Source organism: Macaca thibetana, chromosome 9, assembly GCF_024542745.1.
Source record: "Macaca thibetana thibetana isolate TM-01 chromosome 9, ASM2454274v1, whole genome shotgun sequence".
Classification (NCBI taxonomy): domain Eukaryota; kingdom Metazoa; phylum Chordata; class Mammalia; order Primates; family Cercopithecidae; genus Macaca; species Macaca thibetana.
This window is the reverse complement of record NC_065586.1, coordinates 110,003,084-110,017,727: the sequence shown is the minus strand read 5'-3', so window position 1 is coordinate 110,017,727 and position 14,644 is coordinate 110,003,084. Positions and strand designations below refer to the sequence as shown.

General features: G+C 33.3%; 1 protein-coding gene across 6 annotated transcripts in view; it reads right to left on the bottom strand.

The window, feature by feature from the left end:
* NHLRC2 (NHL repeat containing 2) overlaps positions 1–14,644 on the bottom strand; it is a 60,850-nt gene that overhangs the window by 26,061 nt on the left and 20,145 nt on the right. For all 6 annotated transcript variants that reach the window (XM_050805669.1, XM_050805668.1, XM_050805670.1 and 3 more), the window contains 3 exons: positions 13,021–13,476; positions 10,264–10,385; positions 5,583–5,712 (listed from right to left, as the gene is read on the bottom strand). In XM_050805669.1, the coding sequence (XP_050661626.1) occupies positions 5,583–5,712; positions 10,264–10,385; positions 13,021–13,476 (708 nt within the window). The remainder of the gene's footprint in view (positions 1–5,582; positions 5,713–10,263; positions 10,386–13,020; positions 13,477–14,644) is intronic.

Sequence of the window (14,644 nt, the reverse complement as noted above, 5' to 3'; positions counted from 1 at the left end):
TATCAACTGGTGAATGAATAAACAAACTGTGGTAGAGCCATACAATGAACTACTACTCAGTGAAAAAAGAGAACAAGTTACTGATACATGGAACCACAGGGATGAATCTCAAAAGCATTATGCTAAATGGAAGAAGCCAGACATGAAAGATGACAGAGAATAGGAAAGAGATCACTGCTGCCAGTTGTTGGGGTCAGTGTGGTGATGGTGGGGGGAGACTCAACAACAGGCTATGAAATAACTTTCTGGGATGAAAATATTCTGTATCTTGACTGTGGTAAAAGTTACAAGACTGCACATATTTGTCAAATTTCACAGAATTATATACCTAATAAGGGTAAATTTTACTTTATATAAATTATACCTAATTAACCTAAAAAAACTTAATACCAAGTCAATGTGATAAGGCAGTGTAAGAATCTTCTCTCAAATTTTAGACATAAAGATATAACTTCTTAACAAAACAAAAATGTATTAGTCATACCGCATCAAATTTATTCCTTCAAAACTTCCTGTGTCATCTGATTTTTTTAAAGCAAAAATATTTTTTTCTTGGTATTTTATATCATATTAATAATGGGAGTCAGAGAAGCATATTACTGAAGCACATAAATACCAACACTGTAGATTATCAGACTAGCATACTAAATAGTTGGATTTCAACCATTAAAGGTTGTAGAAGAATGGCTAAATTTCTATCTAGGGAAATTGTTGATTAAAGGGCCAAGAAAGGTTAATGGGATTCTGGCACATTATCCTTTCTATAAATGACTCAAAATCAGGTAAAGTCTTAAAGTACTTAGATACTGATAGGGGTTTTGGCTGGGCGCAGTGGCTCACACCTGTAATCCCAGCACTTTGGGAGGCCAAGGTGGGCGGATCACTCAAGGTCAGCAGTTAGAGACCAGCCTGGCCAACATGGTGAAACCCCATCTCTACTAAAAATACAAACATTAGCTAGGCATGGTGGTGCACACCTGTAATCTCAGCTACTCGGGAGGCTGAGGCAGGAGCATCGCTTGAACCCGGGAGGGAGAGGTTGCAGTGAGCTGAGATCACGCCACTGCACTCCAGCCTAGGTGATAGGGTGAGACTCAGTCTCAAAAAAAAAAAAAAAAAAAAAAAAGAGAGACGCTGATAGAGGTTTCAACCTTAGTGTCTTTCAGGTTGCTGTCTGGTATGAATGGAGTCAACAGAGACCTGATACACATTTTAGAAACATTACAACGTACCTGCTGAAAAAAATGAACTTACTGTAGTAATTATTTTTGGTGCATGATGTTCTGACCATACTAAGAATGACAATTAAAAAATGAACACAGATAAAACGTAATTTTGTAAAAGTCACTTTATACTAATTATTTTATGACTGTACAGTATAGTTAGGTTAAATATTCAGATACTATTTAAAATACATAAACACATGCATTTACATATTACATGTAGATTTAAAATAATGAGATATTTCTAGTCTCTTTCCTACATCTCTTTTTTCAAATTTTTAATTGACCAATAATAATTGTGTACATTCGTGGGGTACGTCATGTTTTGATCTATGTGTACACTGTAGAAAGATTCACTCAAGCTAAATAACATATCTATGACCTTACCAACATTTTTTTCTCTGGTGCAAATGTTAAATATTCTTTTAGCAGCTGTGAAATAATAACTACAGGTCAGTCACCATGCAGTGCACAGTATCTCTAAAACTTATTCCTCCAACTGAAACTTTGTACCCTTTGATCAACCTCTTCTCTTTCCCCATACCTTTCCCTTATTCCTAGCCTCTAGCAACCCCTTTTCTACATTCATTTTCTGAGATTTTCTTACAATTTTTTTAAATTTATTTTTTATTTTAAAATTTCTTTTGTAGAAATAGTGTCTCGCTATGTTGACCAAACTGATCTCAAACTCCTGGCCTTAAGAATTCCTCTCACCTTAGCTTCCCAAAGTGCTGAGATTACAGGCATGAGTCATCATGCCCAGCCTAAGACTGATGTTTTCAGATTCCACAAGTAAGATCATACAGTATCTGTCTGTGTTTGGCTTATTTCACTTAGCATAATGTCCTCTGCTTCCATCCATGTTGCCATGAATGACAGTATTTAAAGCTGTATAGTACTCCAGTGTGTAGATACACATTTTCTTTTCGTTGTTTTAGACACGGAGTCGTCCTCTGTTGCCCAGGCTGGAGTGCAGTGGCGTGATCTCGGCTCACTGCAACCTCTGCCTCCCAGGTTCAACTGATTCTCCCACCTCAACCTCCCAAGTGGCTAGGATTACAGGCACCTACTATCATGCCCGACTAATTTTTGTATTCTTGTAGAGACGGGGCTTCACCATGTTGGCCAGGCTGGTCTTGAACTCCTGACTTCAGGTGATCTGCCCACCTCGGCCTCCCAAAGTGCTGAAATTACAGGCATGAGCCACCAGGCCCAGCCTTAGATATACATTTTCTTTATCCATTCATCCACTGATGGACACTTGGGTTGCCTCCATATCTTAGCAATTGTGAATAATGCTGAAATAAATATAGGAGTGCAAATATCTCTATGACATAGCAATTTTAATGCCTTTGTTAAGTTGGACTGCTGGATCACATAAATATTCTATTTTTAGTTTTTTGAGGCACCTCCATACTATTTTCCAAAAGGTCTGTATTAATTTACAATCCCAACAGTGTACAAAGGTTCTCTTTTTTCCACATCTTCATCAACATTTATCATTTGTCTTTTTGATAAAGTCATTCTAACAGGTGTAAGGTAATACCGCATATTGCTTTCGTTCTCATTTCCTTGATGATTAGAGATGATCAATATTTTCTCATATATCTGCTTGCCATTCATATCTCTTTTGAGAAATGTTTGTTGATACCCTTTCCCTATATTTTAGTCAGGTTGTTTTCTTGATATTGAGTTGTTTGAGTTCCTTACATATTTTGGATATTAGCCCCTTATCGGTTACATGGTTTGCAGATATTTTCTCCCAACCCATAGGTTGTCTCTTAATTCTGTTAATTGTTTTCTTTGCTGTATAGAGCGTTTTAGTTTGATGCAATCCCATTGGTCTATTTTTGCTTCTGTTGCCTGTGTTTTTGGAGTCCTATCCAAGAAATCATTCATTGCCCAGATCAATGTTGTAGAGTAGAGCTTTTCCTGTTTTCTTCTTGTGACTTTACCATTTCAGGACTTATAAGTCTTTAATCTATTTTGAATTGGTTTTTGTATATGATAGGGTCCAATTTCATTCTTCTGCATGTGGATATCCAATTTTCCCAACACCATTTGTAGGAGGAATCGTCCTTTCCACATTGTGTGTTCTTGGCACTTGTGTTGAAAATCATTTAACTGTAAATACTTGGGTTTATTTCTGGGTTTTCTATCCTGTTATATTGGTTGATATGTGTGTTTTTATAACAGTACCATGCTATTTTGATTACAACAGCTTCATAGTTTGAAATCAGGAAGTGTGATGCCTCCAGCTTTGTTCTTTCTGCTCAATAATACTTTGGCTATTCAGGATCTCTTCTAGTTCCATATACATTTTAAGATAGTTTTTTTCTATTTCTAAGAAAAACGACAACACAGTTTTGATAGAAATTACACTGAATCTGTAGAATGCTTTGGGTAGTATGAACATTTTAACAATATTAATTCTTCCAATCCATGAACATGGGATATCTCTCCATTTATTTGTCTTCTTCAAATTATTTCATCAATGTTTTATAGTTTTCTGTGTACAGATCTTTCCACCTCCTTGGTTAAATTAACTCAACTATTTTATTTTTTTAAATGCTACTGTCAATGAAATTGTTTTCATAATTTCCTTTTTGGATAGTCCACTCACTGTTAATATATAGAAACACTATTAATTTTTGTATGTTGATTTTCTTATCTTTAACTTTACAAAATTTATCAGCTCTAATAGTCTTTTGGTGTAGTCATAAGGATTTTCTACATATAAGATCATGTCCATCAGCAAACAGAGACAATTTCACTTTTCTTTTCCCATATGGATGCCTTTTATTTCTTTTTCTTACCTAATTGCTCCTCCTCCCATAAGGAACCACTAGTATAAAAATGTACATTTATCATTCTTCTTACTTTTTAACTTTATTATGTCTGAATGGATCTCCCAGTGCTTGTATTAAATGCTATTGTACTTGCTATAAAAGAAATCACATTGTAGATTTCTACAAATAAATTATATTGTACATATTCTGTAACTTTCTTTTATCACTCAAAATATCCCTTGTTATATTTGTCCATGCTGCTAAATGTAGCTGTAGTTTGTTTACTTGCACTATAGAACAGCTCATGTAATAAATAACATCACACTAAATACAATTTAGTAAAAATAATCATAAGTAAAGCAAACAAGGCAGGGAGGTAAAAGTGAAAAGTACTGGTGAAGATTTAGCCCTGGAATTATTTAGAATTGCTAGTGCATGGTAATAAAATGGAGACTGAGTTTTAGTTCACTGTATATTTCAAAATTCTCTACATATGAAGTATCCCTTTAGTCGGATGCACTGCTCCTACTATACCATCCCCCTTGGTGAGCTACAAAACAAATTATAAATGTTTACAACACACAATTCCACAAATAGAATTCTCAAAAATAACCTATACAAAATACTTAAGTGTTAAGTGCAGGTAGTACTAGAAGTTCACTCATTTATTTTATGAATTTTTAAGTGCTTTATAAAAGTTAATAACAAAGTAGGGTCTTTGAATCATAATTAAATTGGCATCATAAAAGAAAATTATCTCAAATGTACAGGCTTTCAACTAAGCAGGTACTTATATACTCTTCAAATATATGAAGACAACACCAACCATTTAGTCCAAAATTCCATTTTCGATGTATTCTAACTTTGTTTACTCATCAATCCAATTTTAGACATGTAAATGACCATCTCAGTATCACTGACAGCCAATAAAAAATAAGAATACTAATAAGAGTACTCCTGGATTTCTTTTAGTCAATTAATATAAATAATAAAGGTAACATTACGTTTCATTCATTATCAATGTCTACACAATTCAGTAGGGTAAAAGTTCAATTGTTCAAAAGAAGCTATCATACTTTAATATAAATTTTTTAAATCTAAAGCAAAAGCAGCTGCCTCTTTTTCTTTTCCAAACTAGAGTATATAATGACACTGTAAGTTCCTTATTTATGAATAATAAATAAATTTATTTTTATTATTACTGATTACTGTTTATGAATAATCTTTTGAAGTTCTGAAACTATAATCCTTTCAATATAAGAAATTCAGAACTACATTAATTGGAGGGTGCATCTAATACATAATTCTTCAGAGTAACACATAGTCTATCTTACAGATAAAATAAAATAGGTAGTATTATATATAATACATACTCTAGTATATATAATATATACCTATATTACTGCTAGCTTTGTTTTTACACAATTAACAAACTCTGAGGCATAGGTATAAAAGTATAAAAGAAAGCAATTAGCAATAGAATTAATCCAAATGACCATCTCAAGAATATTTTTTAAAACTTATATGAAGCAAAATTTACTTTTACATTTAATGTCAAAAGTTCACATACCTGATGTTCCAAAAACTACATCCCAAGGGGAACTAATGGGTTGTTGTTCTCCTTTTGCTCCACCTTCTTTATCTGTACCTTGAATTCCAACGCCAGCTACAGTACTCACCCTCTCAGCCTCTAGGTCAATCTACAGAAATTGAAAGGATGGTTTTATGCAAGGAAAGTTACTTTTGCTTTTGTCTTTTGCTGTGTAAAGATTTTCAATAGAACATTTAGAGTATATGTGCAATATAAAGTTTTATTTTAAAAAAGGCCAATCAATTACAGCATGAACTTCTTATTCAAAAGCACATAATCAGTGCCTTTCATTTCCCCACCTGTCCATTCTTCCACTTTTCCCCTCTTATCCCCATCTCCCATCATGCCTCCAGATCTGGCATTGACCTCATCTTAACTAAACAAAAATTTTTAAATGAAATTTTAAAACACAATGTAGCAAAATACATGTTTCTACAAATTAAATGCACATATTTCAATTGTGCTCAGTTAGTGATTGACACATACTAAAACTTGTATGTGCCAAGCACCGATCCAACAGTGAGGAAGCCAATCAGCCATCCAGCCATACTCATAACTATATGACGATTTTAATATTTTAGAGAAAACTAAAACACAGATCGTTAGGTAACTTTTTCAACATCCCACAGTTGGTAAGTCAAGAATCTGGGACCTGAACCCAGGTAGTTCCATGACACTATATCGACTTTACTTCATAAACTGAAAACTAATATATTCTACTGGGAAAATATGTTCTGCTTTCATCTCCTGATACCCTCTCCCCAACATTGTATTGGGAAAATTTTCAAACACACAGGAAAGTTAAAAGATTTTTGTAACAAACATCCATATACCTACCACTTAGATTCTATTCAATATTTCACTTAATTGCTTTATTATATATTTTATCCAGCTATCAACAGAAAGAAATTTTCCTTACTTCACAGATATCTTATTCCTCAAAGTTACACCAAATATTACACTTTTAGGTAAAATTTACATGTATTCCCTTTAAGATTATGAGCATCACAAGATACCCACCATCAATGCTAATGCTTAAAAGCAAGAGAGGTACTGGTCAGCAATATAATAAAAGGCAACAGGAAGTTTAATATCAGAAGGGAACTTGTTTTTGCAGACAATTTGTTTACATAAGAAACAAAAGATTTTGGCAGAAATGGATAAGCTGGTCTTAAAATTCTTATCAAATTGCAAGGGACCTAGGATAGCCAAAACCATCTTGAAAAAGAAGAAAGTGGGAGGACTTATACTTCCCAATTTCAAACCTTATTAAAAGCTATAGCAATCAAAACAGTAAGGTACTGGCATAAAGACAGAGAGATCAATGGAATAGACCTGTCCATACATCTATGATCAACTAATTTTTAACAAGGCTGCTATGGCTATTCAATGGAGAAAGAATAGTCTCTTGGATAAATCTTTCTGGGGTAACTGTATATCCGCATGTAAAAGAATGAAGTTGAACCCTTACTTCACACCATATACAAAAATCAACTCAAAATGGATCAAAGACCTAATTATAAGAGCCATAACTAAAAGACTTTTAGAATAAAACACAGGGGTAAATAATTGTGACCTTGGATTTAGTAATGGATTCTTACGACAACAAAAACATAAGCAACAAAAGGAAAAAATGGACAAATTAGTCATCATCAAAATTTAAAACTTCTATGCATCAAAGAACATGATTAACTAAGTATAAATGCAAGCAGAAAAATGTGAAAAATCATTTGCAAATCATGTATCTGATAAAGAACTTGTACCTAGAATATATAAAGGATTCTTACAGAAAAGACAACCCAGTTAAAAATTTGGCTAAGAATCTTAACAGACACTTCTCAAAGATATAAAAATGGCCCATAAGCACAGGAAAAGGTGCTTGACATCATTAGTCATGAGGGAAATGCATATCAAAACCACAATGAGATGCCACTTCATATCTAGTAGGATGGCTAAAATTTTTTAAAACTGAAAAATAACAAGTGACAGTGAACACGTAGAAAATTGGAACCCACATATATTTCGAGTGGGAAGGTAAGATGGTGCAATTGCTATGGAAAATAATTCAGCAGCTCTCAAAAAATTAAATACAAAACACGTAACTCCTCAATACCAGTTCTAGGTATCTACCCATGACAAATGAAAATGTATGTCCATGTAAAACTTATATATCAATGCTCACAGCAAGATTATTCATAACAGCCCAAAATAACAAAATATACAAAATAGCCAAAAAACAATCTAAATATCAATGGTGAATTGGTAGATAAAATGTCATATTCACACAACAGAATACTATCCAGCAATACAAAGGAATGAACTACTGACGTGCCACTTCACACATGAACTTTTCATTATACGAAATGAAAGAAGCCAAATACAAGAAAACATATATAATTCTATTTAAACAAAATGTTTGGAAAAGGCAAATTTACAGACACAGAAAGTAAATTAACAGTTGCCTAGGGATGGGAGGGGATAAGGACTATCTGTAAGTGGTCATGTGGGTTCTTACTTGGGGGATGAAATGTTTTAAAAACCACATATGGTTACAGTTGCAAAACCTGTTAAATTTACTAAAAACTAACGAATTGTAGATTTGAAATGGGTGAACTTTATGATATATAAAATATAGCACAATAAAGTAATTAAAAATATAAACAAAACACTTTGTTTACAAGATCACGTACAAATAAAAAGTAAGCATTAAAAATATCACAATGGGTATGTTAATGTAAGGGGAGTGACAGTGGGGGGTATGGGCAAGTAGGAGAATTTATAATTTAAATAAATTATTCTAAATGAGAAGGGTCTGCATGAAACTATGTATGTGAACCGTGAATGGAGAAGTGTAATCAACTCAATCCTCTGCAAATGAGGTCTTAAACAAAAATAAAACACAACAAATATTCTTGTATTTTTAAATGGAAAAAATTCTACTTTCCATTTCTGCAGACACCATATTAAGTCATATAATAGAGAACAATTTCAGGTAACCTAAATTTGTTGTGATTACGCTACTTAAATGCATAAATATTTGAAATGCAGCACATGGTCAATACTCCAAAACCCATTAAGTTGTAAAGCAAGAGAAATGACATACAATTAGAAAAGAAGGACAAGTACTCCCTGAATGTTGCAGGCTGGCTATTTTACCAATTCAATACACCATTAGAGGTCTAGCCCCTCTGATGAATTATAAAAGCATACAACCCCAAAAAGATAATGATAAAGAAATACTAATCATTAAAAATTCAGTAATAAAAAACCCCACTTTTCCATAAAATATACACAATGGAAACATTAGTCCTATGAACAGCTCTGCCTATAAAGGGATCTCTGGTCAAATAAGTTTAGAAATGCTGCACAAATATCTCCCTATTAATGCACTCAACAACACATTAGCATATTTAAGTCTCGAAGAAGAAAGTCTCCAAGACTTTAAAAAACACGTCTGCTTTAATGTATTAACCCACAAAATCTGTTTTTCATGTAACACTTTTATATTAAGAGGAATACACACTTTCAAAAGTGCTTCATGAAACAGTATTATTTGCTCACAAATTCATCCAACAAATATCTGTTGAACACCTACCATAGGCCAGGTCTTTTCTAGATGCCAGTATTTAGTAGTAGACAAAACATATTTCTAGCCCTCAGGAGGACTTACAGTACAGTCGCTATTATTATATATTATATGTATTTTTTTCTACTATGTGTATATAGGTGATAATATTGTCAAATAAATGAGGATAAATGTCAATACTGAAAGAAACAGTGAGAAAAACAAGGAAGTATCTGAAACAATGTATTTAGACAGGATGAGTATGACGAACTTATTTTCCAAACACATAGCAACTTAAAGACCAATGGTTTAGCCAAAACAGCCATAGGTAGGAAACACTTGAAATAACTGAGTACATCTACAATGAAATGTGATATAGTCATATCATTCAGGTGACTAATATGCAAAAAAATAAAGTTAGAAAAACCTACAAAACATTATGTATGCATAGTATCGTTACCTTTGTTTAAAAAAATTCTCTACAAATAGGCTTTTTAATATCAATTTATTTTTATAAGAGTAGAACATTTCCAAAAAGACACACACTTTAACAGTGGATGGTTACCTCTGGGAAACTGGAATTGATGGTCAGGGGACTTTCTTTTTAGCTTTATGTATTAGCTGACTTTTTAGAAATAAGAACACATATTACTTTTATAATAAGATAAAACAAGTTTTAAGACAAATTGGCTAATCAGTATTTCCAGCCAAAGCATAAGAGTTGAAGAGAAGCAGGAGTGATATGATTTTTTTTCTAGTTTGAGAAAATTTAACTGAAAAAGGACAAAGGATCATTGTAAACTAGTAGTTAGGAAAATACTTCAAAATGAGGAGCTTTTGAGTGGTTAGGGACACAGCTTTGAAACAAAGGGTTAAAAAAAGAACTCAGTGGGGTTTTCTTTTGTGGTAACGACATACTGACACAAATAGCAACAGGATACTTGAGAATAAAACTAAAGTAAGTACCTCAAAAAAAGCAGAACAAGGACATTGACATACATAAGCATCACCCTTTAACTTCAAATATTTAATGTAGCAAATACAATTCACTTTTTCTGATTATAAGTATTAAAACAAATTTAAAATGAAAATTACCTTTCTTATAAGGTGGTTTTCAGTGTCTGCCACATATATGATATTATTCATTATGGCTACACCCTGTGGAGAATTGAAAGTTGATTCTGAAAATATTCCATCTTTTCTTCCAGGGTTGGGTCCTAAAATGAGATAAAATTTCCCACTTAAGAAGTGATCTCAAGGTAAAACAAAACAAAACAAACTTGTATTTAATGCTGGGATTTTAATATTTAATATTTAATATAAAAACATGGTATGTCCATATAAAAACTAAAATGTTCCTCAAGGACCATTTTTCTTAAGAGTGAGTTTTGCTAATGACAGGGCTCATAGTGTAATTACTAGTGCACTTAAGCATAGTAGCATATAGTGAAGAAAATAATTTTAAAAGCATTCTAATTATCCATTACCTAGACTACAAAGATTTAAAAATAACTCCAATTATTCAACAGATGAACAATTTTTAACATTTTTGAAAGATATGCTCCTTGGATAATACAAGCCCTTTCCCTAGAAAAATACACATGGCTAAATTGTTGCAAACAATCCTAGATCCTGAGGACCACTGAAGCCTTTCCTTTAGGAGCCCAAGGACCCCAGATGAAGAATCCTTATCTACTATTTCACTTTGTCACAAAGTCCTACGATATATCGTACACACTATGAGAGAGAGTGATTCTAGTACACTTCTCAGTTTTAACAATTCATGTAGAGTTTCAAGGGTGGAGAGCATAACACAATAAAATGTAATTGTTACTCCCCTGGCCAGCAAACAAGCCATTCAAGGCCTCTAAATCAGCAGTTCAAACTGCTTTGTGGAACTCCATCGTCCGAGGCAGCCATAAAAAGGTAGTGTAATGGAGTGGCTAGAAAACAAACTCAAGGCCTGGTACAGTGGCTCACACCTGTAATCTCAGCATTTTGGGAGGCCGAAGCAGGCAGATCACTTGAGGTCAAGAGTTCGAGACCAGCCTAGCTAAAACAATGAAATCCCATCTCTACTAAAAATACAAAAAATTGGCCAGGTATAGTGGCAGGTACCTGTAATCCCAGCTACTTGGAAGGCTGGGGCAGGAGAATTGCTTGAACCTGGGAGATGGAGGTTGCAGTGAGCCGAGATCATGCCACTCCACTCCAGCTTGGGTGACAGAGTGAGATTCTGTCTCAAAAAAAAAGAAAACGAACTCAAGAGCCCAACAGACCCTGTCTAAATCCCAGGTCTGTCTCTTTCTAGCTGGTGGTTTGGGCAAGTTCTTTGTGTCTCAGTTTTTCTTCTGTAAAATGGAACTAATTACCTAACTCATAGCATTGTGCAGGCAAAAATGAGTTCATACAAGTAAAATGTTTCGAATAATGCCAGACATATAGTGTCTGCTGTAATTATAATTGTTAATAATACTATTATTATTGTTGATATTGATAAGAGTTCCCTGAAAAAAAAGGGAGAGTTCTGTGGTTATGCGAGATTGGAAAAGATTGCGTACTATACCCCCTCATGAGGAAAATTAGCAGAGTAAAAAATTCGAGAAATATTATACCATCACCAACAAAAATCTGTTAGATAACATTAAAGTAGTGTTTCCTGAGTGTATCTGACCAAATAATTCTTTTTTAAAAATTAAAGAATAACTATATCAAAAGGTAACAGTATTTCTAGAAATATGTTTGGGTAGTATAGCTTGCTTGGTTTCTCTTTTAACAAAGAAATATGTTTGGGCAGTGTAGCTTGGTTTCTCTTTTAACAAAGAATATTCACCTACACTATTTTGAAAATCACAGAATCTATTAAACACTTTAAAACCACTTAAGTTCAAGCTGCTAAAAAAGACACTTTTTGAGTAACAATTCAATTCTCATAACTGCCTGTCATAAATCAAAATACCAAGTAGCCAAAACAAAACAAACACCACAAAACACAACACCTACTGTATCTTGGCACATTAAGAATAACATCAGGGCATAGGACTACAACTAGCTTTTTTATATTAGGAACTGAGACATTCCTACTTTATGTACTAATGCTGCATATATTACTAAAACAGGACTGACTGCAAAGAGATGAATTACTTTTGTCTTTGACTAGCATGTTGTCAGATGTCAGTTTGGATAAGTAAGATTAATAAGAATGTACTCTGTAGAGTTTATTAATTATGTACATGTAACCAAGAGGTAGTTTTAGATCTAAGACCAGGGAGATATAGAATAAAATGATCTATGCTTGCATGATACTTATACTCTGCTACACCTATTTCTATTCTGGAAATAGATCCAGACACATGTTCAAGTTCTTATGGAAAGAAAGAGAGAAAAGTAAAATTATGCATAAATTCTAGCTTAATTATTTTATAAACTACTTCTCAAGTTCATGGGGCACTGACATGATCTTTAAAAAGATATGGCTACATTTTGTTGGAAAGTGAAACATAATACTTCTACTTAAAATGTCTGAAATCCAAAATTATGTTTTCATAAGAAACAGTAAGTACAGCAGTTAAAAAAAAAAAAGATAGAATATACAAATGTATCTAAAAGCTGAACTATTTCCTCTTTTTCACCTGGAGCTTTTTCAGTGTTTCTGTTTGTTTTATGAGGGAGTGAGAAGAGGTTAATTCAGACATCATGCATTAACTAACAAAAAATTTTTGTTAGGAAGTTAAGTCAATGTATATCACTTTTCTATAATTAGTTTTCATTTAGACATTTCAACTTTTATATTTACCTGAGCTATTTTTTTTTACTGTAAAACATATTATATATCATAATCAGAAGCTTTACCTCCAATGCTATATTGAATTTGTCCATTCTTCCAAACGACCAAAATTCTATGATGTCCAGTGTCTGCTATTACCAATCTATTAGTAACTTGGTCTACTGTTACTTTGCCAGGAAACAGCAATGGTGAAGGTGGTAAAGAATCTTTATAGAGTTTTATTCCAATTTTATCATCTCTGATCTGCCCCCTGTCTTTGTAATACTTTAAAGCAATTGAAGTATATAAAAATAATTTATCTTTGTGTCCCTCTCCAATCAAAGAAAACAACATGTTTCCGCGAGGTCCAAGTATGACTAGAGTTGGCCAGCAGGAAACTTCTAGTTCTTGCCAAAGGCTGGCATCTGCATCATTAACCACAGGGTGGGTGATGTTGTATCGAAGAACAGCACTCTTAATGTTATCCAGGACTTTTTCATTTGGAAACTTAGCTGAGTGAACACCAATTATGAGAAGACCATCTGAAAGGAAAACATTGTATGTTAAACATTATTAAATATTTATGTTTGAATATCATCATCTACACATTAGGTTTTGGGTCACTAATATTAAAAGTCCATAGATCAAAAAAAACAAAAAGTAGAACTACGCTAGGATCTTCAACTGCATTTTAACACACATACAAAAAACTTACAAATTTAAATCTCGTAACAATCTTGATTATCACATAAAAACACATATCAAATTCATATGGTTATTGAAGGATTAAAACTCCTTTTTTCTTTTAGTTAGATAACGCTATAAAAATAATCTTTATTTTCTTATTAAATGTGGAAATTTTTTCCACCTATAATAAGCCCCTTTGAAATTCAGTTGCTTATGTCTGCTTTTGGGAGGTATTTATTGTTATATCACTCTCTTATATTTTTTGATCTAACTTTACATTACAGATTAACAGAATAAATATAAGCAAGATGTTTCCATAATACAAAGCTTTTGATTTATTTAAAATTCCTATTGTATGGTTCTTAGAACAAGCCTTTCTGTAGACATAACTGCTGAAAACAACATACGTCTCTTATCTAATCAATACATTATTTCAAGAAGTTAGTGACAAAAAAAAAAAAAAAAGTGTTAGGCTGGATTCAGTGAAAAATTTCAATATTTACTACCAAACTAGTAGAGATAATAACAGCTAAGTACATTCAAATCTCCCAACACACCCATCAAAAACTACTCAAACCTGCAAGATGAACAAATAAAACCACACAAATCAGGAGGTATAATTTCCCAGAAGCTCATGCTTTTATTACAACTATTAATTCCGAATCAAAACACAAACATGCATGCTTGAAGACACACCCTGCTTGAAGACAGAGAAAAGTAAACAAAACCAGGTAGATTGTACAGGAGGGTCAAAACTCAGAAAAGCAAGTGACAGAAGAGTGAACTGCCAATTTTATTTTATTTTTCCATCCTTTTCCTAGCTTTGCCCTGAGAGTGGGTTCCAGTTTTGGAGCTGTATGGGGAGCCAAAACTCCCAATAGAAACCTGGCTGCAACTCTGGCCCAAGAAACCACGTAACCTGGACAGTGTGGGAGAAACCCTGAGGAGAAGAGTTGGGGAAAGCAACTCCTTATCTCTGAGTATGAACACTCACAAGTCTTAGTTTAACCTCTAAACTACAGT